The sequence below is a fragment of the Sycon ciliatum genome, chromosome 1, assembly GCF_964019385.1.
Source record: "Sycon ciliatum chromosome 1, ocSycCili1.1, whole genome shotgun sequence".
Classification (NCBI taxonomy): domain Eukaryota; kingdom Metazoa; phylum Porifera; class Calcarea; order Leucosolenida; family Sycettidae; genus Sycon; species Sycon ciliatum.
The window spans coordinates 73,488,470-73,513,724 of record NC_088643.1 but is presented as its reverse complement, the minus strand read 5'-3'; the positions used below and the strand labels follow the sequence as shown (position 1 = coordinate 73,513,724).

General features: G+C 45.4%; 1 protein-coding gene across 1 annotated transcript; it reads left to right on the top strand.

Annotated features, from left to right (window-relative positions):
* The first annotated feature begins 14,945 nt into the window (after positions 1–14,945).
* LOC135805353 (uncharacterized) lies at positions 14,946–21,896 on the top strand. Its single transcript, XM_065319377.1, has 3 exons — positions 14,946–15,265; positions 18,888–19,299; positions 20,995–21,896. Exons 1-3 carry the CDS (start codon positions 15,202–15,204, stop codon positions 21,482–21,484), a joined length of 966 nt encoding a protein of 321 aa, XP_065175449.1. The 5' UTR covers positions 14,946–15,201; the 3' UTR covers positions 21,485–21,896.
* Positions 21,897–25,255: the final 3,359 nt, after the last annotated feature.

Below are 25,255 nucleotides of genomic sequence, written 5' to 3'. Positions count from 1 at the left end.
TTTTTCATGCCTTGTCTAGTATTTCACATGACTCATCTTTTTAGATCCTGAACCCAATTATGTGTGCCAAGTGTATTTTTACATAACTGGATTTCAGCAGAAATTTCAGCAGAAAATGCACTTTCATGGGCAGAATATTGAGCAGACCGAAAAGCAGAATGAGGGATTTCGGCGAGCATTATCCGCCTAGCCCTACTTCTCATGGCGGGTGTAGGCTGCGGAGACGGAGGAGGAGCGAGCCAGCCTGCTAGTGGGATCTCGGCCTCGCACCCAAATCCACACAAAATGTTACTGCACTGAACACATTCCCCCGATACACTTCGCATATATACTCATTCTCTTGATGGTACCGTACTCTTGATGGTACGGGACAGGTACGGGATAGCGCCAGGCATGTCGATGGCACAAACAAACAAAAATATTGTGGCCAGCTGTCTTTGCTGGTACGGTACAGTACGGGGCAGATACGGGATAGCGCCAGGCGTGACACAAACGAACAAACAAACAAACAAACAAACAAACAAACACCAAATTAAAGCTGTGTGGACCCTGGCTAGCGCCAGACGTTACTGAAGTAACGTCTTCTGCATAGCTACGGGAATTGAAGCTGTGTGGACCCTGGCTAGCGTCAGACGTTACTGAAGTAACGTCTTCTGCATAGCTACGGGAATTAAAGCTGTGTGGACCCTGGCTAGCGTCAGACGTTACTGAAGTAACGTCTTCTGCCTAGCTACGAGAATTTAAAAAAAATGTTGTTACTCACGGTAACCTAGAGACTGGAGTCTGGGCGATAACGGACCAACCAAACAAGCAAGACTGTACTCGCTATTTTGACGCTTCAGGTTCCAGACACACTTTGATAGTTCTGTGCTCTTCTCATGTCTCTCATGTCTGAATGATGTTAGATGGTTGCCGTGTCTCTTCTTGAATTCTGGCTCCGTAAGACCGATACAGTAAATAGTGTATATAACGTGCCCCTTTGATTTTCGATAATTTATCACTATATCCGGTGCATCACTATAGCCGATTTGCATGTATGACTGACACATGGCACATGATTGTGCATGAAATGATGCGTACATGCTGGAAAAAGCATGAAAATCAGCCACGTGTACATGTGGCTGCTTACAGCATACAGGGAAGAATTTTCTCTCAATCACGTCTGCTGCCAGATGCATCCAGGCAACACTGGATCAGTTTTGGAAGAAGTGAACTATATTGAAAGAACACTTGTTTTGTGATCATCACTCTTGATCAGTATATGCGATATTTTCCTGTGCATTTGATATGGTTTGCTTCCTGAAGCCCATCACAATAAGCGATATATCGGTATAGCCGATAATAGTGTGTATAGTGATATTTTAGCTGGATTTTTTTGTGATTTGATTTTGATTTTGGCCAGTTCGATCATTATAGCCGGTATATCGTTACACCCGGTCACTTTATAAACGATACTCACTGTATACTCCTTCTGTCTGTCCTCTCCGGTTATTTGGACGGTTGCCTTGTACACAATAGAGCTGATTTGGCAGTTGAAGTTTTGTTTTGTTTTTTTAAATTTCGGCCAGTCGGCTACTATCATTTTCGTCTTGGGGGTTAGACAAGGGGAAGTATCCATGTAGGGGCGTTAGCCCGCCTTTCGGCACTGGGAGTTGCACCTCGCTCGACTTGACTCTACTGAGTGCAGAGGACCCACACCTTGATCTGGTGTCTCTGCAGTTGCATCGTCTTTCCTTGGGCTGTCCATCGTTGTTTCCAGTTTCCACTCTTCCGTTGAACTGAGTTGTTGTGTGACTTGACCATTGCAGACATGAAGATCTTGTGTAGTCTGAATCCGGCGGGGAAGTGTATTTCGATTATGTATGTATATTTTTATTTTTATTCGCAAGTACACACGGGCTACAAGCCCAATTACAGGGAAGAGGATGTGATAATGAGGTTAATTAAGAAAAAGGGTGGAGGAAGGAGGAGGACGGTAGCAAAGCAACAGGGAGGACAATTCAGGAGCAAAATTAACAATTGCACAAATATGAGAGTACCTGAGACCGAGGGTACCTGTGGAGCGATAAAGTGGTAAAGCAAACAGAAGAAAGGAAATCACAAGCCAATACGCGCTAAACTGCGCTTGGGTTTTAATGAAGGGGGAAAACTGTCGCTCAAGAAAATTATAACAAGTTACATACAAAGTCATAATAAAAATTTGACTGGATGAATTAGTCGCAGGAATCTCTGTCCGATGTTTGTGGCTACTGTCTTGCTGAATGGCGGGTTGTACCAGATGATATTCCGCCGCCTTTTTTTTCTTGCTTGAATCCTTGTCTCTCTCTTCCAAATACTCTAGTCCTTCGGTATATCCACTGTTCCTAAGTGCGCTGTTGTATAGCGGTATATCCACTGTTCCTAAGTGCGCTGTTGTATAGCGGTGCGGCTTCTCTGAACCCGTCTTGGTTGGATGAAATATCGGTTAGCCACCTACTAATAGCTTTCGGCATTTGCTTGATGATTGTTGGTGGATGATTCGATTGGCTGTGGACATAGACCGGTGTATCGTTCGGTTTTCTATACGGACGATATGTTCCGTCTGCTAGGTTCAGCGTCACGACCAGAAAATTCACAACCTTCATACCGGTGTCGATGGTTAGTCGTAGTCCGAGGTTGTTGAATATCTTGCAGACTGTCTTCCTCATTCGGTCTGCTTCGCTACCTGTCACGTCTCGTAGCACTGCTAGGCCGTCGGTATCCCGACTGTTCACCGAAAACGTGTTCACAGAACGACCATTCACAGAACGACGTTTCACTGAAAGACATTTCACAGAGTGTAAGATTTAGCGACTGTTCATTTCGCAGAAAATCAGGTTCACAGAAAACAGGTTCATCGAGAGCATGTTCACCGAATATCGGTTCACAGAATAGCAGTTCTGCCGAATAGCAGCTTCACCGAAAAAAGGTCGCTGATGACATCGATATACATGTATATCGCATTCGAATCCTCTAAAGAATAGCAGTTTCACCGAAAACATGCCACTAATTCCAGCGACTCTGATATACATCGAATTTGAGTCCTTTTACTTGTGAAACAAGCCCTTGCTTTCATTCCGCTGGGAGACGTTGCGCATTACTTTGAGTGACTGGAAGCCGACTTTTCTCCCGAGGTGGAGGAAGTACTTTGAAACTTGAAACTTACTTACGTACTTTGAAACTTGCTACATAGGCAGTCTAAGAGCTTATGGGACCAGAAAAACGCCTTTGTTCCGGCATGAGTAGTAAATAAATAAAATAATAATAATAATAATAAGAGTGGTGGAACGCGCACAAAAGAACGGCTAATGGAGAACACAGAACAAACAACATCCAGGAAGGTTGGCATCGCCGATTTTCAGCTGAAGTAAACTGCCATCATCCGACATTGTGGAAGCTGATCGAGAACATAAGGAACGAGCAACGAAGCACTGAAGAAAATCTGGAAAAATGCATGCTGAGCAAGATGGGCCAACAAGGAAGGAGCGGTACAGGAAGGTTGATCAGCGCCTGCGCACTGCAGTGACCATATTTGAGCAATGCCCGCCACTGGAGTTTTTGCGTGGTATTGCCCATAATCTCGCTTCCTTTCTGGGTGTCCCGACATATCACCGAACGACAATTCACCGAGCGACAGTTCACCGACTGACAGCTCACCGAAAGACAGCTCACCGAATACCCAGTTCACAGAATGCCCATTTCACCGAATGCACAACTCACAGAATGACAGTTCACCGAGCGGCCAATTCGCCGAACAGACATTTCACCGAAAGAAAGAAAAAATAAAGAAGGACGGAGAGAATTTTGAATTTTTAAATATATTTCAAGGAATACCCAGAGGCCATTAAGCCTATCGAGGCCAAGCAGCGAAAATGTTGCAATCACTCCACAACCAACGTTGAAGAATTTTTAATTTTTAAATGTACTGATATTTTACACCCAAAATGTGGTAAATTGAACCCTTACTGTTGATGTTTCAACCAGCTAACACAGTGTTTTACTCTTTGAGTTTTTCCGGCCTGGAAAGCCTGTCAGTGAGGCGCAAGAACTTGTAAATCATGTCCTGAGGGCCAGCATAGTGGCAGGAGTGTGTGGTCAAAATTTCACTCAAATCCACTGAGAAACACCAAAGTTACGGTCAATTGAATGCCATATGAAATTTTTGGGTGATGTGCCTGCCCCCTTCCGTGGAAATGTAGTAATTTTTGCACGCAAACCTGACACATGCACTGGTTATGCGACGTCTGACTGTACATGTACATGTACATGTACTGCATTTGCCACATAACGTGCAACCAGCGCCAGTACGTCAGTGTGACAGTGTCAGTGCCAGCATTTCAGCCCTGCGAAACTGAGCGCCAGTGACGTTAGCCTGACTACGAACCAGTCATTACAATTTTTACGGTAGAATTTCGGTGAGCTGTCTTGTCGGTGATATAGCCATTCGGTGAAATGTCTTTCTGTGAAGTGTCTTTCGGTGAATTGTCCAGTCGGTGGATTGTCAATTCGATGATTTGTCTTTCGGTGAAGTGTCTTTCGGTGAAGTGTCTTTCGGTGAATTGTCATTCGGTGAATGGTCGGTAAACCCTGGAGCCGTGATGTGATTATTTCCATCAAATGGCACCACAAGTCTTCTTCTCCAGTGTTGTTTTGCATTTTATTTCATTGTGTTAGTTTTAGCCGATAAGAGAGGCTTGAGTACCTTTCACTACACATTTTATAAGCGGCCATGATTTTGGGTCAGCTACCGTATAAGTAATTTTCGGTGAACTGTCCATTCGGTGAAAAAATGCGTCTGTGAACCGGGATTCAACGAATTCGCGAAACAGAATGCTGTGAACGAAAATTCGGTGAAAAGATATTTCGGTGAATCTGCGGTGTCACGACTGTTCGCGGACAACCTGTTGGATGAACGACAGTTCGTCGAAACCTCTTGTTCGACGACTGGGCTTTTCGTCGACTCCCCCCTTAGACGAGTTGTCTTTTCATCGCCTGGCCTGTTGGACAACCACTCAAACCTTGCTTCAGAAGCACCTCATACCTACAGGAACTTTGATTTAGATGAAGTGGTGCTTCCAGTGCACACACACACACAGGTGTAAAACATAGATGAAAATGAAGGGCCATAGCCATGTTGCGAGGCGGCAACTGAGAAAGCAAAGAAGGATCATTGTAAACAAGGCGTGAACTATCAACAATTACAACACACACAGGTGTAAAACATAGATGAAAATGAAGGGACATAGCCATGTTGCGAGGCGGCAACAGAGAAAGCAAAGAAGGATCATTGTAAACTATCAACAATTACATCGTGGAGATTTGGATCAGATAACACGTGCTTGAAGGCAATAGAATGCTATGAGATTCTGAACAACGTTGAGCTGAGCTATGTAGTTCCTGCTCCTTGATGATCGAGCAAACAAACAAGGATTTCTGTCAGGATTCTCCTCACACATTTGGATATGACAGGTTGTGGGCAATTCCGCGCAAGAATTCAAGTGATGGTCTGCCTTCAAATGAGCTTACCAGTGCTCTCAGCCGTGTGTCGCGATGTTGGTACTCGGTACGTTTCTTGGGCGGTGCCTCGAGCGTGTTCTCTGTTACCTTTTGCTCCGTCCCTATTATGTAATCAAGTTTTTGTTTTGATCCATCTGTTAGAATTGCACCACCCCGCTCACACCATGGAAAGCTTTGGCTCCCTTCACTTGTTTTCTCGCCCCATGTTCGCCTTGCATTTGCACATTTCCTTTTTTTCTTTTTCTTTTTTTACTAAGTACACAACCTACTCGTCAGAAGGGGAGAAGACAACAGAGTATACAATAACAAAACAGCAGGGAGAGTAGGGGCTGCAAAGCAAGCCTGTGCTGGTGAGGCAAGCCCACAACACCGACCTATGGTCTCGGCGTTAACGTGAGCTTGCGCACCATAGCCTAAAAGAAGGGGGTGATTTATTCGTTTGGTTTTGTTAGGTATATTTAGAGGTCGATTTCGTGTCATTCGACGAAAATCCCACGCCTCGACAAAGGTTGTCGATGAAAATACCTTTCGTCTAACCTGTCAGTGTCACTCAGCGAGAAGGTTCACACGTCGAAAAGGACAGTCATCTAATGGGCCAGTCAACGAAATAGGGCTTGAAAGTGATGACGTCAAAACGGCCAGGAAGTAGTAAGTTGACATCAGATTTCTATTTTTGGATCCACTAAGGTGTGACTTTGCTATTGCCTAAGTATGTGGGTGCATAGCAACCCACTCATGTCGCATGCAGGTGTGACTTTTAACTTTTATTTCGCCACCAGTTGTAACCCCGCCCCCAGTAGCCAAATCAGTCAGTTTCACTGGCTACATCACCATGCTGTGGGTAAGACCGCTTGAAATGTGCTTGGATCCATACAAAAACTGGATCCAAGTGGATCCAGTTTTTGAATTTTTGAAATTGTTGCTATGCTGTGACGTAGCACTTTCAAGCCTTGGGGACGAACAGGATTCGACGAACAGTCGTTCGTCGAAAATGTTTTCTGCGAACTGTCGTGGAAGCTGCAGTGGCGGTGAACTGTCATTCTGTGAAATGTCTTTCCGTGAAACGTCGTTCTGTGAATGGTCGTTCTGTGAACGCGTTTTCGGTGAACTAAACGGTCGTAGATCCGTCATCGCGGTACAGTCCGACGTCACTGCTGCTGATTTCGTGTGCAATCTTAGACAGTAGCCCTTTCCCAAAGGTGCTCTTTTAATTCGCACTTAGTGCTTTTCGTGTCCCTCAAAATATGCTGAAAAAGTGCCCTTTTTTCAGTGAAACAGGCAAAAAGTGCTCTTTTTTCAGTGAAGCATAGCCATGATACATGTTCATGTATGAACCCAAGCTGGGAAATGAATATGCACTCTTCCATGAATGGGTCCACGAAAGGCAAAACAGGAAGTAAAGTTCAAAAAAACCACTTTTTACAGCATTGTGTACCTGATGTAGGCCTCGACCAAAATTTAATATGCTTGCGCATATTTCCGCATATTGTTCGAGACAGTTCATTATATGGCATATTGAGCGACAAAGGGAATACATGTATTGGAATGAAGCCAGCATATAATTCAAAATATTCTGAAGAAAATGAGGACAAAACATTCATATTATGGACAAAATGCGTTCAGAAATGCTTTTTATGGATGAATTTGGAATGGTTGAGGAGTTTGCTACATTTCCCCATAGATGAACACTATCGCTACGGTTGCTGGGGACACACCCCAGCCATACTATTCCGCATGTGTTTTGATTTGCACCATAAGCATGATAGTCGTGAAGCCAATGAATATTCCAAGGTTGTAATTTTACTGAAATGATCTACACTTTCTGCTTATGTCGAGCATATGTTGGCATATTTTGGCATATCTTTTTGCATATCTTGCTAAGCCTTTGGCATATTATGGACGTTTTCCCTGATATGCGACGAGCATAATATGCTCTTTTTTTAGCATATTTGGTCGAGGCCTAACCTGGTGTACACCAGGTACAAGCTTCACCAACTTGTTGCCCCCCCCCCCCCCCCAAAGCAGCGTGCCAAGGCCCATCGAGCACTCGGAAACTGTGATCGCATGCATGAGCAAACAGATTTTAGCACTTTTTCAGCTAAAAATGCTCAAAAAGGGCGATATTCACCAAAAAACGCAATAAAGGGCGAAAGAAACGGACTTTTCCAAAAAGGGCAAAAAGGGCGAAAAAAAGGGCAAGCACGGGGCTATTAGACAGTGCATACGTCCCAACTAGCTCGCATACTTCGGCATTGTCGAAACATCCCATTGTCACGTCGAATAGTCCTCTTCCGTTCTTCTTCATCCAAGTATTGTCTCCACTGAATAATAGCGACTTTCGCGAATGCAGGATGATGTTGTTGTTGTTGTTGAGTTTTATTTAAAGTTGCAACACAAACAGGCGATGGCGCCTTCTTTTACACATGCGAGCGACATGACACATTTAATAATAATAATAGTAATGGGGAGGGGAGGAGAAAAAATCACAAGTGAAAGAAGTCACCGAAGGTAACTGAATAGGTTACAGATAGATCTGCGGGAAAAGGAACCCTGTTGAAAACCGAAAACGTAACTGACCGAAGGATTGACCATTGGTGACCAGATAAAAAATGACCTATTTTGAATACTTGGACGCTTTCGAGAGAGCACAGAAATGGGCGTGACAAGGTTCACAGCGCATCATGGGCGGTGTCTTGTTCCAGAGAATGGCACCAATGAACTGGATCGTACCTCGACCAGAAGGACCGGGCCAGAAGGGTACCTGCAATAGGTTTTGGTCAGCTCCACGGGTGCGATCACTCTGTGTTCTGGCGTAGTAATTCCTAAACAGGACACTTGAACGGCCATGAATGCAGCGGCGAACGAATATTAGGATTTTCGCTGCCAGGGCGTCCTCGAGGGTAGGAATGTCTTTGTCTTATTTGCTAATACCGGTGTACTGTTCAGCAAACTCGATAGCGCGCAGAAGGAGATCCTCCGAAATGGATGGATAATATTCCACAATATCGAAACAGACAAATGCACACTCCGGCTTCCTCTCGATGGCTTGGAACCAGTAAATCACTGCGGCTGTATTCTTCCAGGAGTTGATTGATAACGCTCTCCTTACATCTCGGACAATTCCCGATAGTATCGTTTTGCTGACTCTTCCGATTTCGCTTTTGGAGGGGTTTATCAGCCGTCATGGTAGGCTATCAGCAAGAGTACATAACCCCCCCCCCCCCCCAGAGTGTGCAACGCCGATCCAGCTCTGTGTAGGGTCTTGGTGGAGCGGAATCGGATCTTCTGATGTCATGCGTACACTTCACACCAGCGCAAGGCCGGTCTCGAGGCAGGGCACCATTGTTTTTGATCCAAGAGTACCCGCGACTCCCCGGGTTCCCCTCAGATGTGTACGGTATTATGACGCAAAGATCCGATTCCGCTCGACCAAGACCCTATGCAGAGCTGGATCAGGCGTTGCACACTCTGGGGGGTTATGTACTCTTGCTATCAGCCGTCATGGTAGGCTGTGCAGGAAATTTTCTTTGTGATCTTTCAACGTCACATGTGCATCCTTCTGCGTCACTATTTCAGCTCTCTCTGCAATATGGAGGTCTTCCGCAATCTCCTTTGCTTCCCTATTGATTTCTTCGCAGGCGTGGTCCGAGGCATGCTTGTACTGGAGTGCTTCGTTACATTGTCGTTGACGGTTCAATAGTTTCTCATATTGGGCTAAGCTGACCTCATACATATTCCTGGTCTTGTCAGCTGAGACGAGGACGTCCTTGGAGGCTCGGATCCTGGACAGGTCGTCTTTCAGTTTCTTTTGGAGTCATTCACTCTGCGGAATTTCACGGTTTCTACAGTTTCTACCATAGATCAGCCTCGAACTGGTTCATGTCTTCCACCCGCGATGGACACTTTCCGGTCTTGAATCCTTGGTGGTTATCTTGATCCTGTTGATGTTCTTCTTCTTCTTCTTCTTCTTCTTATTATTATTATTATTATCATCAAAGTTTTGATAGGGCAATCCCCACAGGCCTAAGGCCTTCTTACAGGGTACCCAAGAAATGAAAGTACTGAATTACGGAATAGGTGCAGTGAAGAGCATAAGTGGACTGCAGCTGGGAGTGCATTCCAACGGTCGGAACCGATGAAAGAAACTGAAAAGAGACCGAAACGAGTTTTAGCTTTTGGTAGACTACCGTAGAGTTCTTGATCGCCCTTCAAGAAGAAGAGCGCTTTCCAGCGCATGCGCTTGATTAGCTTCTCTGTCATCTCCACTAGTCGGAGCTTGTAAGTTCTGTCGCTTGGCAGCGGGATGTTCTTCATCGAATAGTCAATGTGAAACGGCTTCGGTCGATCCATTCTCGAATACGGGCAGCACACAAAGAGAGCTCGACCCAGGGTGGGGAGCCAGGCAAACTCGGAGGGAGTTGTGGTTGCTCGTGAGAGTGCTCAATACACCAAGGTGCAGAGCCTAGTACACACACCTGAGAGGGATCAAAAGCGTTTCTTCTGTAACTCTGAGTTTCACGGTTATAACCGATCATCAGACAGCAACTTGACTACAATTTTCAGAAGATAAGATTGATATAGGCTGCAAACTTGGATCATAGCGCGAATGGATGATCCGGGCTGATAGTGTAAAAAATATGAAAATGATTGCGTGAGTTGGTTGATGGGGTGCAAAAATAAATTGTATTGTACATGACTGTATTACCAAGGCCATGGCCCCTGGCCACTGGCCCAAGTGTTATGTACTTGTGACTACTTCCAGCTCTTCGTCGTACTACTTGAAGTGCACCCCTAGGCCCTCTCAACTCAATTCAAGTTAATTTAAAAATAATTGTTTCAACCTCAATAGTCCAAGGACGATACTGTTTTGTACGCGGGTGCCAGTACTACTACTACTACTTGTACAATCTCTTGGTAGACTCACTCAGATACAATGTACATGATGATGATGATGTATAATTATCGTGTTACTGTTACAACCGCACTATCATGTATATCGGTAGCTGTGCTGGTCTCAGGTAGTAAACTCAGTGTACCAGGTGTACGGTGACCATACCAAAAGAAATTTTAAAGAATCGACAGCATGCTAGCATCAGCAACAGACTCAGTGACACCTCACATCAAGAGTACATAACCCCCTTGCTCACATGCATTTGGCACAACATACAGGTACATGTACACGCAATGAACAAGCATACTTGTTTTTAGTCTTAAATATTACATAGACTTCCCTCAGTTCCCTGCTGAGATCAAGGTCGCAAGCAGCACTGCTATATTACTACGTAACAGTTACATTGTACATGATGTACATGGCGTCCGGAGACCACTGCAGTAATAATAATAATAATATATATTATGTCATGTATTTGACCATATCCGAGCGTGGGCAGGACACCTCAATCACGCTCCCAAACACCGATAATTGCCACTTGCCAGCACCGCCACATCACATACTTAGTCACTATCCTTGCTCAGTCTTTGTAAGGTGGATATCGGAATGAGTGAGTGCACTTCAGTTCCCGAGTCCAGAACTGCAGAGTGCAATCATCAGCTCAGGCGCAAGGGAGCCAGCTTGGCAGACGAGAACCACAAACACGGAAGAGACAGCACAATGTATTATCAGGCCATCATACCAGTGCACTGAGTTATAGCAGAATGTTGTAACTTGTAATGACTATGTACATGTAGCTCGTAAGTGCCAATGACCTTGAATGACGCAGCATTCGCCAGGATCAATGTGATAAAATAATTCTATTGCAAATACTGTAGCGACAAATAAGAACATGCTTGGTAAGTTAGTTGTTTAGCTTAGTTTGTTGCTAGCTGCAGGCATGATTGATCGGTAGGCTACAGTGCTGCTGTTCAGATGCAGCTCACCGACTGTTTCATCATCACTATTCCGTATTCGTTTCACTTTTCTTTGAAGCTGGGTGACACACCCTCTAGAAACCAGCAAAATTTTCAGTTGCCAAAATGTCCTCTTCATGCACATTGCAGCAGTAAATCAGATATTCTAATCCAGCACCCTCCCTAATCCAGTAGAATTTCCGTAGCACAAATGGTGCCGGATTATCATAGTTATAGCCTATTTTTATAGGATCACTGTACTAAGAAGTCTGCCTGCGGCATACATGTACATGACACACAGTGCACCTGAAGGAGGTGAAACCCATACGGGACCAAAGGCGAAAATACGTACAGCAATTTGTCAGCAATAGGGGTAAGCGGATTATGCTCGGGAAATGACCAGATTATGCTCTAGCGGATGCTCTAGCGGATTATTATTATTATTACCGGTATATGCATTTCCGCGGCAATGTCAGCCGCACAATGGCAAGTTGGCAACCCACATATTCGCATATGCCGGAAATAGAATGTTCTGCCAAAAACATAAATCAAATGTCATATGACATCATAATAAATAATGTACATGTATGTGTTATTAGCCGAGTATCAGGCTGATATCTGCCCGAACGGCGTCAGTCGTGAGGGCAGAAGAACATCTAGGTAATCGTCATGAAAAAAAAGGACTCAGACCATTGTCATGATGTGGACTGGGAGCTTTGTGGAAGCACAAGAAAATACTAATTATGCAAGAGGAATACCAAATTCACTAGCAAACGCTGAACTTTTGGGAGATGTCCTGTAGTGGCTGCTAAATTATTATTCCAAATCGACAAGAAGCGCTATGTATGGTCCTTCAATAGCAGGTGTGTACATGTACATGTACATGTATATAACAGCCTCATTGGGCATCTGCCCTTGTTTTTCGGATGCCATTTATGCTCCTTTTCAAAAAGGACCTGATGTCAGAGGCCAAAAATTATGCCTTCAATAGCAGGTGTGTATAACAGCCTCATTGAGCATCTGCTCGTGGTTTTCGGATGCCATCTTATGCTCCTTCTGAAAAAGGACCTGATTATGCCAAAAATTATGCCCGCATAATCCGCTTACACAGTACCCCTAGTGTCTAGTGACTTGCACAATGCTCAATGACGGAGATCTACCGGTGCCACCCACTCACCAGTACTCTACGAGCGCACGTCCTGCCTTATTCCTGGCCTGGTACTCGTTAGGCCTTGACATGCCAATATTTTCGTGAAATTATGCTTTTCGCATTGCTGAAAAAATTGCAGAATTATGCTATTTTTATGCTAAAAGTTATCATATTATGCCGCATTGTGCTCACATATATGCTGCTAATGTATATGATGGTTCTGTGCAAAATAACAGGTGAATTTTTTTGTAGAGGGCGTTGTACATGTACTGTAGTAGCAAAAGTAAGTTCAATGGGGTCAACGCACCGTCCGACCTAGCTACGACCGTCACCCTGGTCACTGATTGTAGTGGACTGGACATGTTATCAAGGGAGTCGAAAACCTACGACTTTCTGGTGCATCTACTTGTACTTGTAGAACATGTACAACTGTATGGAATTTGATGCGAACAGGCGGATTATTCCAATTTTATGTGATTCGTATGGAATTTGCCACGAATTATGCGATTATTCGATTTGGTAGGAATTATGCGAAAAATTATGCTAGCATAATCTGTCAAGGCCTAGTACTCGTACCACTACAGTACTACCAAGAGTACATAATGGTTACATACAAAGACTTTCTTTTAAAGTCATGTACACTTGGTATTACCAAACAGTATTTTCCCTTTTTTTTTTGGCCTAACTCAGAAGTTTACTGAAGAAGTTTAGTTCAGTGAGGAGTCATCTCATTTTTGACAACAAACTGGGTAAACCTGGGTGATACACGGGATGAAGGGCTTGAAGAGTGCAAGCAAAGAAAGCAATAGACAAATCTGGCACTACCAAGCTAACTACACTGTACACTGTCACTGTGCTAGTACATCACTACATGATTGTATATTTTAAAAAGTGACAATAAACATGAGGTCGCATTCACACTAGTACTTGAAAACGTAAAACAACTATTAAAAAAATAGTCAATGAATAGGCTAGAACTTAGAAGTACAATGTAGAAGTAGAACTAGAAGTACATGTGGTAGACCTACCGGAAAGTGCAACATAACCAAGATCTGATGGCTACAGACTAGCTCTACATGTAGCCGCCACTACTAGTACTACTGTACTACTACTAGGCAGTAGAACTACTGTTGTAGCTTTCTACGTAGAAGCATCTCGACGATTCTTCACACATCCTTACACAAGCAGCCATGTACAGACTGTCAGTCTGTAGATTATTTTTCTGTCTGCAGACTGTGCTGATGAAGTACGCGGGAGCCGTGCATTCTTCATACACATGTACTGCCTACTACTGGCTCTCTACTGACTGACTGTCGACATGATGCAATACAGTCTCACACACACATAATTACCAGGCATGATTACAGACTTGACTTCAGTCAGTAGGTTTATGGTTTACTTGCCCTTGCCTTGGAGTTGGACTTGTTGGAGTTGGACCGCTCTGTAGAGGGGACGGTTTCAAATAGGACACCGGTTGCAAACCGGAACGGACTCAATATTCACTTTCTCTCTTGGTATTTTGATTAGAAAACATATGTCACAGTGAGACTACGATGTGTTATACTCCGAGCCAAAATTTCATGGCTCTGCGATGACCAGAAGCGCCATATCAAGCAGGTGAGTTTTTGACGTGTTGCTTCGCACTGCGACTTGAGTTTTACGACTTTCGAAAAATCAACTTCTTGTCGCAGGTAAACAGCGGCTCGCTTCTCGCCAATAAAGCACCGCATACCAATCAAAACTAATGGAAGCACACACAAGGCTTATTGTTACTCTGTACTGGCCGTCGTGGAGCGATAGCAATTACCTAATTTCAGACCCAGAGTGAATTTGACGTGCACTCTAAAACGTGTCCGGTTTGGAGCCACCTCTGATTTGAACTTTTTTGAAGCGAAAAATTGGGCAACTTGGAGGCAATGGGTCAACACAAAGGAGTGGCTCAGTTCGATTGACTCTGGCCCCAGAGCAAACTTCAACATGCCAGTTTCCTTCCACAAACATATTTCGAGTGAAAAATCAACGCTGATGATCGGTTTGGGTCTATACAAATTTGGCTGTCAAAACGTCCCGGTATCGAGCCGTCCCCTCTACTATACTGTACTACATGTACTGTAGTATACCGGTATCATAAGATTCATACTACATGACTTGTGCTACTGTACTAGAACTACTTAGAAGAGCACTGCATCATGTGCGTGAGTCAGATGACTGCTGACGTGAGATCATGTATCAACGTCCGTGACTGGACTGTCTGTGGCGTTCAACACATACCAGGCAGGGAAAGCCGCGCTGGGTCCCGATTCCCGATATCGCCGCATATTCCGTGCTGTTCTGTACCATATCTGTGGCAGTGTGGGCCGGTTCGGATCCGAATAGACATCTCTCATGTACATGTGACACTGGCTAGTCAGTCGTAGTAGTCGACTATGAGTCGCTCGTTGTATCGACAGGTCATCAGGCGATCGTGCGTGAGCAAAGAAAGAAGCACTGTAGATTGTTTTTGTTCTGGTGTTAGAGACGTGTTTCCCCTACAGTGCCAACACTGCAACAGGCGATTGGTGTAAGTGAAATATATTCTCCAGGACAGCGCCTACCGCTCTTCTGCGCTTTGCACTGTGTTTCTTTCCTGTGAGAACGCCTGAACGGAGGAGAGCTCCAGCTGCTCGAAAATGACACCGGCCAGTCGTGCAAAGCATTTGCTGATTGCTTTCGTAGCGGTCCTGCAACTGACAGGTAAGTCTCTAATCCACAACGTACATGTCGTCGTTACTTAGCCGTCTCTCTCTCTTTCTTTGGAAGCGGAGCGAAAGCTCAGAGTTCGGAGGCGATGTGATCTTCGTGTCTGGTTGTGTTCTTGTTCTCTTTGTGTCAGCGCGTTGCTTTAGTAGAGGGCGTTGATAGCTGAATGTTGTGAAAATGCCTGCTGACCAGTAGCGAACTTTGAAATTAGACATGGTCTTTGCCGGGACGCTCGCCCTGGTCGTAATTTTCGGACAAGTCAATGACAATGAGGGATAGGATTTTACGATCCTGACCAATCCGGGCAGGAAGAATTATTTGGATAAAGAACCACTGCCTGGTACCCATGTCCATGATCAATGAAGTTATCGAGGCTTCATTATGTTGGCCTGATGGACCATGGTGGACTCCGGAGACGATGAATGCAGACCCTACTCCTTTACTTTGGCCTCTCCTGGGTCGTGGCTCTGTTGTTGATCACTGTGTTGTCGAAGTGTTCCGTGGTTCACCTCTCGTCGAGTGTCAAAGCCTCCAGCTGGTGATCTCCGTAACTGCTCGGCACACGGATGTTCGCGATTGCGTATTTGTTACGAATTTCCACATGTGCATGCCACGTCTATGAGCTACTACTAGTACTCGACGTAACCACATGCAGTTACTATTTTCTTGGAATACATCCCCAGGCATATTGCAGGCAGGAGCTTCGAAAAATTCAGTTCCATAACAACACCTCGCAAACTCATTTTTATTAGGACACCCATTCTAGTTTTGGAAGATATCCCTTCCTATGTGTCATGTATTGCAAAGACAAAAGTTTGATAGCTGGCATCACGACCAGGCAGATATAATTATTATTTTTCATCTTCTGAGCATGAAATAATGTTCAGCAAGTGATCCTGGTATAATCAGGCATGGTGGTGGCCTGGCACAAGCGAAACTTCCTAAGCACTAAAAAAAATAACTAATATCTAGCCATCACCAGCTTATCCGCCGTCAACAGGAGCAAAGATTCAATCAGACTAAAGAAGAAAACTAGCTTCAGGTTCCTGGAAGGCCCCCGTGGCCTAATCCTCTTTTCGATAAATCAATAAGAATTGTGCATCCGAACTCCAAGGGACCGAAATGATACGGCCATACTTATGTTGCGAGTTTCAAGCGGCTGTTATAGTTTTGGTTGTACTAGTTGCAATTTCATGCTATGCAGCATTCACATAGCTATCTTCTTGTGCCATCCCAGCTACGCATGTGTTTACATTTATAATTTCACACTGTTTGGAAAAGAGCTTTGCTTTCGGTCGCTAAACTCAACACCCATGGCTAACAGTGACGAGCTGAATACAGTGATAATGGAGCATTCAGCTGAATACAGTGATAATGGAGCATTTCGAACCTTTTGATAAAGTACACATCAAATAGCCCAACCTGCCCCCGTTGCATGGGCGGCGCTTGTGTTCGATACAGGGGTGATTTTTAGGAAATACGGTACTTTCCTGGTGCCTGTTTATTATCCTCTCCGTCTATATACCAGCAGATCTATGAGTTAGATATCTAGCGGAAAGATAGCAGGGCCACTCGCATGGAGCAACACAGTTACCGGGGTCGTAGTGATGGGATGACTGTGGCAGCTGTATGGTAGCGCTACTGTGCTAGTGCCGTGCACTGAGTCTTGTCTGTGTTGGTATTATGCTGAGTGTGGAGTCGGATTTTGAAGTGTTCAGTAGTCAGTAGTATTGGTCAGTGATATCGTTTCGTGCCTGGAAATGAACAAGGCAGAGTTGCCGCACTTGATCTTGTGCACGTCCCCAGTGACCGCGCTGCTAACATTAGGGCTGTGCGGCTTCCAGCACTGCTTTCTTTGTGGTGCAGACTCTAAATCACTGACCGTGTGTGGCTGTGTGCTCAGTGTGTTGTACGCAGCGCACTGTCACTTGCTGTTCTGGCTGGCTTTTCCATGCGAAGAGCAGGGTTCAGGAAATGTGCACATGGTGTGGCAAAGTCTATGGTTACAATGATCCTGAAGTATGGCGGAAGCTGTGTGTGTGTGCCGGTGTGTGTGTGCCGGTGTGTGTGTGTGTGTGTGTGTGTGTGTGTGTGTGTGTGTGTGTGTGTGTGTGTGTGTGTACTGGAACTGTCCAGTACTGCCTCTGCTGCTGCTGCTGCTGCTGCTGCTGTGGAGACTGAGTATGAAAGACAGCCAGACTGAATTTTGTTGGTAACTGGAAATACCTCGAAGGGCGAAAGGGCTCCAGGAGCCTATCATGTAAGGTGATACATCCGGCAAGAGGATCACCAGCTGTGACGCATAGCAGTGCTCTGCACCTTGGCCTCATACCTCGTGTGTTGGAGTCTGGCTAGCAAAGGAAATCTAGCCTCTCGCCTTATGTTTGAGTCCGGCTTGCAAAGGAAATCTAGCCGGGCTCACGCCTCAGAGTCGTGTTGGAGTCTGGCTTGGGAAGGACGTATTGCGGGTGAAATGCAGTATCGCTTTCCAATTATTTCAACCTAGAGCGGCTTCGCACAAGAAGGAACATGTCTCTGACAAGATTCAACTTGCAGATAGCCAGCGCATCTAAGCAACTGTTGATTGCCTGAACGTTGGATCTTGTCAGGTGCTGGCCCATCCAGGCATGCCTAACCTGATCTCTCAGTGGAAGGTGATACTGTCGATCACTCGGGTCATTTCTCTCTAGCAGTGGGCAATCCACTCACATGTACGGATATGATGGTATGCAGTCAAGCAGATAGGCAGATAGTGCTGGTGCGACTGTTCATGCACTGTTCGTGCTTGATCACCTGGTCAACAGCCTGTGTGTGCGTTAGCCGTGTTTCTGTCCCTGCATGTCTCGGCTGGGCTGATAAAATTATATTCCACCTGGATGAGCGACGTAAATTTTAAGACGGACCATATTGGTTAGTAGACCTAGTCACGTATGGCATCGTACCCCAGGGCAGTAATACCGACTCACCTAACAGCTGGTCACGAGTAATCATGTCTACTGCGGTGCTGATGGGATTACGAACAGATGCTGCAGAAAGATCAGAGTTCATAATGAAGTCTGGGTTTCCGTTGCCGTATGATTACATAACAACACGACTGAGTAATTTGTTGGTTGTGGTGTGCGCTTGGCCTAGATCCGTTTACTTCAAAGCATTCAGTATCGATTGGCGTGTGACATGTTGACGGTTCTCTGCTATTACCATGTGGTGTGGTGCAGAGCTGCTGCAGAGGGCGGTTCAATAGAACGTGTTCCGTGTCCAGGCTCGAATGATACTCAGGTGTTTGCTTGACTGAATACATGTGCCGCATAGCGTATCGAGCAGATCGGTGCTCATAAGATCTACTAGTACGTGGGGTGCGCTTGGAAACTGTTCAACCAGCCTGGCCTCAGTGGAACAATCCTGCTTTGAACTAAGCATATAATATCATTCTGAAGCACATTCGACATGCATGGTTGTGCATATTTATGTGTGTGGGTGTGTACATGTCTGCGTGCATGTTATAATTAGTCCCGGCGTGTCTCAGTCCCACTGAATGCCGACCATGGGCTGTTTCATTGCCGTCCCACTGAGCTAGTCAGTCCATTCATGTGCTGCGCTGTTTCCACTGTCCATGCAGGCATTCTCGCTGGTAGCAGGGGCCATTGGGAATGTACAGCCACCGGCAGTGCCAACGGTCGCCTTAACATCCCCATTCAGTGGACGTGTGATCTGGACGAGAACTGCTGCCTGACGGGATCCAAGGACGCTGACACTGGCTGCTGCAAAGACTTCATCTACGAAGCTGTCTTTGACTACCGCGCCGGCTATCAAACTTGCTCACCGAGTGGCCGCAGGCAGTACTATTGCCCGTCGAACCGTGATTGCTGTGTTGTGGCTGCCACCAGCGGCAGTAACCAAACAGGCTGCTGTATATCAAAGACAGCAGTTGATGAGGCCAGCACAGGAAATGGTCAATTCGGAGAATACGATGATACGCCCAAGACACCCCAGGCGCCGAGTTCTTATAACAGTCGGACTAGTACTCACAGGTATGCCGCTATGTCCTAGCATGCACACTGTGCGTGCGTGTGTGTCACGGTGTGTGTATGTGTGTGTGTGTGTATGTGTGTGTGGTGTAGTGTAGACAAGGTTGAATAGCGGTGGCCAATTCTTCAGCCTTGCAAGCTGTTGAATGGTGCAATCCCAGCACAAGCTGCTATGGCTTCTGCTGTGGCATCGCTATAATTGCCTCCGGCGATGGGCGTCAAATGGTCGAAATGGTGTGTGTGTGTGTGTGTGTGTGTGTGTGTGTGTGTGTTAGTGTGTGCGTGTGTGTGTGTGTGTGTGTGCAACGCAGCTATGCTGCAGTAGCTTATCCTTGTCCAGTGCGCAATTAATCCGGTGGAAGTGCTAAGCCTAATAGGCCATCATCATATACTCCTCACTAGAGTCTACCCTCGTACCTCGCTCTTCCTGCTCTCTAGAGTCTACCCTCGTACCTCGCTCTTCCTGCTCTCTAGAGTCTACCCTCGTACCTCGCTCTTCCTGCTCTCTAGAGTCTACCCTCGTACCTCGCTCTTCCTGCTCTCTAGAGTCTACCCTCGTACCTCGCTCTTCCTGCTCTCTAGAGTCTACCCTCGTACCTCGCTCTTCCTGCTCTCTAGAGTCTACCCTCGTACCTCGCTCTTCCTGCTCTCTAGAGTCTACCCTCGTACCTCGCTCTTCCTGCTCTCTAGAGTCTACCCTCGTACCTCGCTCTTCCTGCTCTCTAGAGTCTACCCTCGTACCTCGCTCTTCCTCCTCACTAGAGACTACTGTGCTAGCTGGATATCTGGGCGGCCAGGCAGAGTGTGTGCTAGCTGGATATCTGGGCGGCCAGGCAGAGTGTGTGTCCGGAAAACAACCTGACAAGATGCATTGACTAGGAATGCATCCTCCTGTGATACTGAACTTGGGCATAGGCCTATACTATAGGGTGATGCATGATCACCCTTGTAGTCAGCCTGGGGCCATGCCACCCTTCAGGAGCCAGCTCCTGGCCTCATTGTCAGACAATGCAAGTTTCAAGGCAGGTTGCGGGCGGGGAAAGCGTGAGCTGCAGTGTGTGTGCAGTGTGGGGAGGAACCAACTTCCTAGTACAGTGGGTATTGGTTATAGCGTGGCCGGTGTTTGAAAACAACTTTCTATTCTTATTTCCGATATTTCCTACACGTGATAAATCAAGTGTGACATACATGTACATGTATCATATGCATATGCGCAGAGGTAGGAAGGCCATCATACATGTACATGCAACGTATCGCTGCTGTTTATGCGGGTGTTCATACTCTTAGTCCCATAACCGTACCATGTGGCTATCCAGCATGAGTTACATGGCAACAACAGTTGAACCTGCAGCACTATGACGCAATGCGAGTCGGATCAGAACTGCATTGGACAGATGCTGTTACTACAGGCGATATTATTTCCTACTAATCCTTCATGTTTTGCTACACAAAGTTCATTCTTAGGACCGATATATTCTACTATGCAATAACATTGCTTGTAAGAATAAATGTTCACTTGAAACCCATGTTATGATTATGAAAATATGAGAGTTCATTCTTGTAGGCAGGATATTCTTTTACACGGCCACACTATAACCGATATGGACAGTGCAAGTTTCATGCATATTACTTGCCTTGCTGTATTTCAGTGTGATTGATGTGAACTTTCTCTGTGCTTGTCTTCTTCTTCTGCTACAGCTCTGGTCCAAGCAAAGTCACCATCATTGTTATCGTTGTACTTGCTGTCATCATCATCCTTTCCGGACTCCTTGGATACGGCGTGAATGCCAGTCGCCGACGTGGCTCGCAAGGCCGCACAGGTCAGCACACGCGCCAGGTCGCGGCACACGGCCTCGGCCGCAGCAGCAGTGGCTCGCAGGAGCAGGTCGCCTTCCTCGCCCCACCGTCGTACTGGGAGAGCCCAGACGGTCAGGATGCCGTCCCGGAGAACTCGGCCGCCGGATCTCCCGTTCCGACCATTGTCTCCCTGAATGGCGCCCCCAGTGAGCAGTGTTGTGGCGGCGGCATGCAGCAGGCGTGTGTCCAGCTGGCTTCTCGTCACACACTACCGCAGTACTCGCCGGTGCCGCAGGGCAACGAGACTGTTGTCGTGATCGGCGACGGAGATCCGCCGAAAGACGACGAGTCCAAGTGCAAGTCGCCAGAAGTTGTGATCGAGGGTCTGTAGCCATACCAATGCCAATGACTTAGTACTGTACATACTCCTACATTATTGTACAAGACCATGCATAGCACAATGTTTAGCCAAGCATGCTGTAACTCTAGTTGAACATCATCTCCATTTTCAATCAACCGGGTCACAATATTTTACCGACCTCATTGGATTCATCATTCTATATTTGAGAACTGGTAGTGGACGCAATGTTAGGATCCACCAGGTGCATGCATGGTGCTGTGTTTGCTTTAATTCTTTTTGTCGTAAATTATTTTCGCCAACTAACACTCCATGGTCTGTGAAATCGGATTTGCCAATTAATTTGACCCGACCCATGTCTGCCTGCTACAAGTTTACACGAATTAATAATTGTAATGCTTACTGTCACGATAGCGTATCTCAGATGCATGTGCATCAGGCTTGATTCCTCTCCGGCTCTGTGTTGGTCCGACTGGGTGGCAACTCACATCACCAACTACACAAGGTGTTTACCGAATGACACTTCATGTGCCGATGGCGGCTCCATCACTTTGCCTAGTAACTTGCCATTCCGACCTACCGGCTAGGATGGTCTGGCCACTTGGGTACACGCTGCAGTGCAGGGTGGGACTGTGCTCGGTTATTAGAGAGGTTTCCCACAACGTAAAGTTGAGCAACTTTACGTAAGTGGGTGGGGAAAACCCGTGAATTCGCGAGTTTGCACTCCACTTATACGGAAAGTTGTCTACATAGAGTACCACTTTCCGTAGATCGACTGAGCTTAATAATATTATTACTATACATGTACTATACGTTGTGCGGAACCTCTCAATAGCAATTTCACGCACAAAATGAATTGCTCTTGTTACACAATACTTATTATAGTGACCGTAACATGTGCAGGCCGTTTGCAGCAATTCTGTCTAGCTATAGTAGGCTACTCATTATGTGTGTGGTGCTAGGGCCATGTAGTGTGCGCGCCCCCCCCCCCCCACCCCGCAGTTTTATTCACTCAGTGAGCTGGTCGTATTTCTCTGGCGACGACTGTACGATAAATCATGAAGTTATGGTTATAGCTAATATCCAGACTGTGATGTCTCTGCAGTGTGCCGGGCGTCTCAGTAATCGAGTCTTCTCTGTAAATTAATTTCCCCCATTCTTGCTAGTATCATAATAACACTGTCGGAGGGGTTATCAGTTATCACCGCCCGGGTAACTCCAACTCCGGCTTCTAATCTCAGTTCCGGCGATGAATACTTTCATACTGCACAGTGAGCTGTTTAGTCAAATAATAATAATAATAATTATTATTATGATTGACCTCAGGCTGTATGTATAGGCCTCAGTAACAAGCAGGGACTGGTAGTAAAATGGTATCAAGTAACTTCTTTCTTTCTTCTCATGCAGTCTTGTTTCTTATACATGTACAATGTATCTCTACTACTTTTCTTTTGTTGATTTGACCGTGGTTGGCTATCACCCCTCTCTCATTCAATATTGGCATTGCTTGCCACGAGGTGATGATGCAATAATAATAATAACTTAGTTACTTGACTCCCTGGTCAAGTACTCTAATTTCAGAAAATTTAGGTGCTCAAAATTTTAGGTATGAGAGCGGGAAAGGCTAGTTATGGTTAGGTGAACAGAAATTTTAGGTGCAGAGAAGCAGTTCCCTATTGCATTATGATTGTATGCTAGTTTTGTTCTGTTATTGAAATTTTAGGTATGAAACAGATGCCGCTGACCGAAAGTACCGAAAATAAAAGTACACCGAACATTTGTGAAATTACAGTAACCGACTCTTGTCCTTGCCGGGCCCAGTACACATGGGTCACAGGTACAATTTATTTATATATTTTATATTTTTTATGCGCAGTACAGTCTGTATCGGCTATATAGTGACCGGATATAAGAATATACCGGCTACAGTGATATTGAAGTTGAAGACACCACTGCAGCTGTACTTATGGTTGATAAATATGGTGGTAAAGACACACCTGGCAATATGGCGGTAAACACACGCCTGCCCACACACGCTCTCTAAGCTGCAATACTAGGCGCCAGGCGCGAACTGATGGTGGTGGTGGTGAGAAGGAGAGCTCTGTGCTAGAACTTTGCAGCTTAGAGAGCGTGTGTGGGCAGGCGTGTGTTTACCGCCATATTGCCAGGTGTGTCTTTACAGTGATATTGGTACGAAATATCAAAAGCATAACGTATTTTATCCAGTACAAATATCACTATAACCAATATTATCGGATGTAATGATATATCGGATATTATGATGGCAACAAAGAATCAAAACATGCATAACACACTATATTATTATCGGCTATAGTGATAACTTTAAAATACATGTTGCAATAATATCAAAGGCCCTATTTTTTTACTTTCTTCACGTTGCTTATTTTTATAGTGATACATGTACATGTACATAACAGATTTTTTTATGGAAATGCGGGCACTGTCAACTATGCAGCATGCTCATTTGTCAAAACGCCATGCTGAAAGCATTTCCTTGCCTTTCATGTGTCTATCGAAAAAAGAAAAAAATCGATCGTATCGCATATAGTGATGCATCGGTTATAGTGATAAAATCACGGAAATCAAAAGGGTACGCTATAGCCGATACAGACTGTATAGTACAGTATTTTTACGTTCCCAGCAACTTTTTTAACAGTCTGATACAAAACTCGCACAAAGAAGAAGCTAAACACTAATCACTAATCACAGGTACAATACTGTCATGTAAAGTACAGTAGATTCTACATGGTATTATGATTATAACCCAATACTGGTTATCTAGATTCTACATGTATCAGCAGGGAGTTGAACAAGGTTTGTCCGACTCCCTGAGCGGTATCGTGAAATGGCAATGCCAATAACTGCTTTGGGCGTCTTGAAGCTGTTGGGCTTGTTTTGATAATGGCGTTTGCCAACTGTCTGCATTTTAGTTTCGAACACATACAGTTAACTTCGCTTATACCGACACTCGGCGGGGCATAAGAAAAGTGTCGTTATTCACAAAGTGTCGTTATACCCGAAGTCTCATTATTATTATTATGTATTACAGTTGGATGGGACTTTGCTCTGGGAATATACATTCTGTCGTTATTCGCGAATTGTCGTTATATCCGCAGTCGTTATTAGCGAAGTTGGCTGTACGTGATATCAGTACAGGTACTACTAGTTGTATTGCGTGCACGCACTATCTGCTAGCCTATTACCATGATTACATGCTTGTCCCACAAAATAAAAACAACGGAAGCTGCGCGCATGTACATGCACGATATATGCACGCATACCTGTACCGGTACGTGACGGGGCGTTCGTTTTCGATCTACAGGTTTGGGTAGAAACTACTTCTTACGGTAGAGGTGTTCGTTTTTTGAAAAAAAATTCTACTCAAAAGGGTAGATTCTACTTTCCTCTACCGGCTCTACCGGGAAAAAGTTGGTAGAATCAGGGAGTAGTAAAATACAGGGAGGTGACACGAGCATGTACGGCCAGTTTGACGATTGCCTCAGCACCGTTTTCACCCGGCGGGTGAGATTGGGGTACTATGGGTACCGAAGTGTGTAGACACGCGCGCGGATCAGGATTCTCTCGATCAGGGAGTAGTAAAATACCTACCGCCAAAGAGACTCCTACTGCAGCCCGTAGAAACTCAGCGCTGAGAATTTCCAACAATTGTCTGCCTTCACAAAGTTTGGTAGTCGACCAAACTACCACTATGTCAGGATAGAAGTCCAGCAAGAGTGGTATCACTTTGCGAGATATCCCTGCGTGCCGTAGATTTTTTCTGTG

Bases quoted from the DNA above. Each gene is read 5' to 3' on its own strand.
- LOC135805353 (XM_065319377.1), top strand. From the start codon at position 15,202: ATGACACCGGCCAGTCGTGCAAAGCATTTGCTGATTGCTTTCGTAGCG. The intron at 15,266-18,887 runs GTAAGTCTCTAA...CTGTCCATGCAG, and splicing joins AGCGGTCCTGCAACTGACAG to GCATTCTCGCTGGTAGCAGG. The intron at 19,300-20,994 runs GTATGCCGCTAT...CTTCTGCTACAG, and splicing joins AGTCGGACTAGTACTCACAG to CTCTGGTCCAAGCAAAGTCA.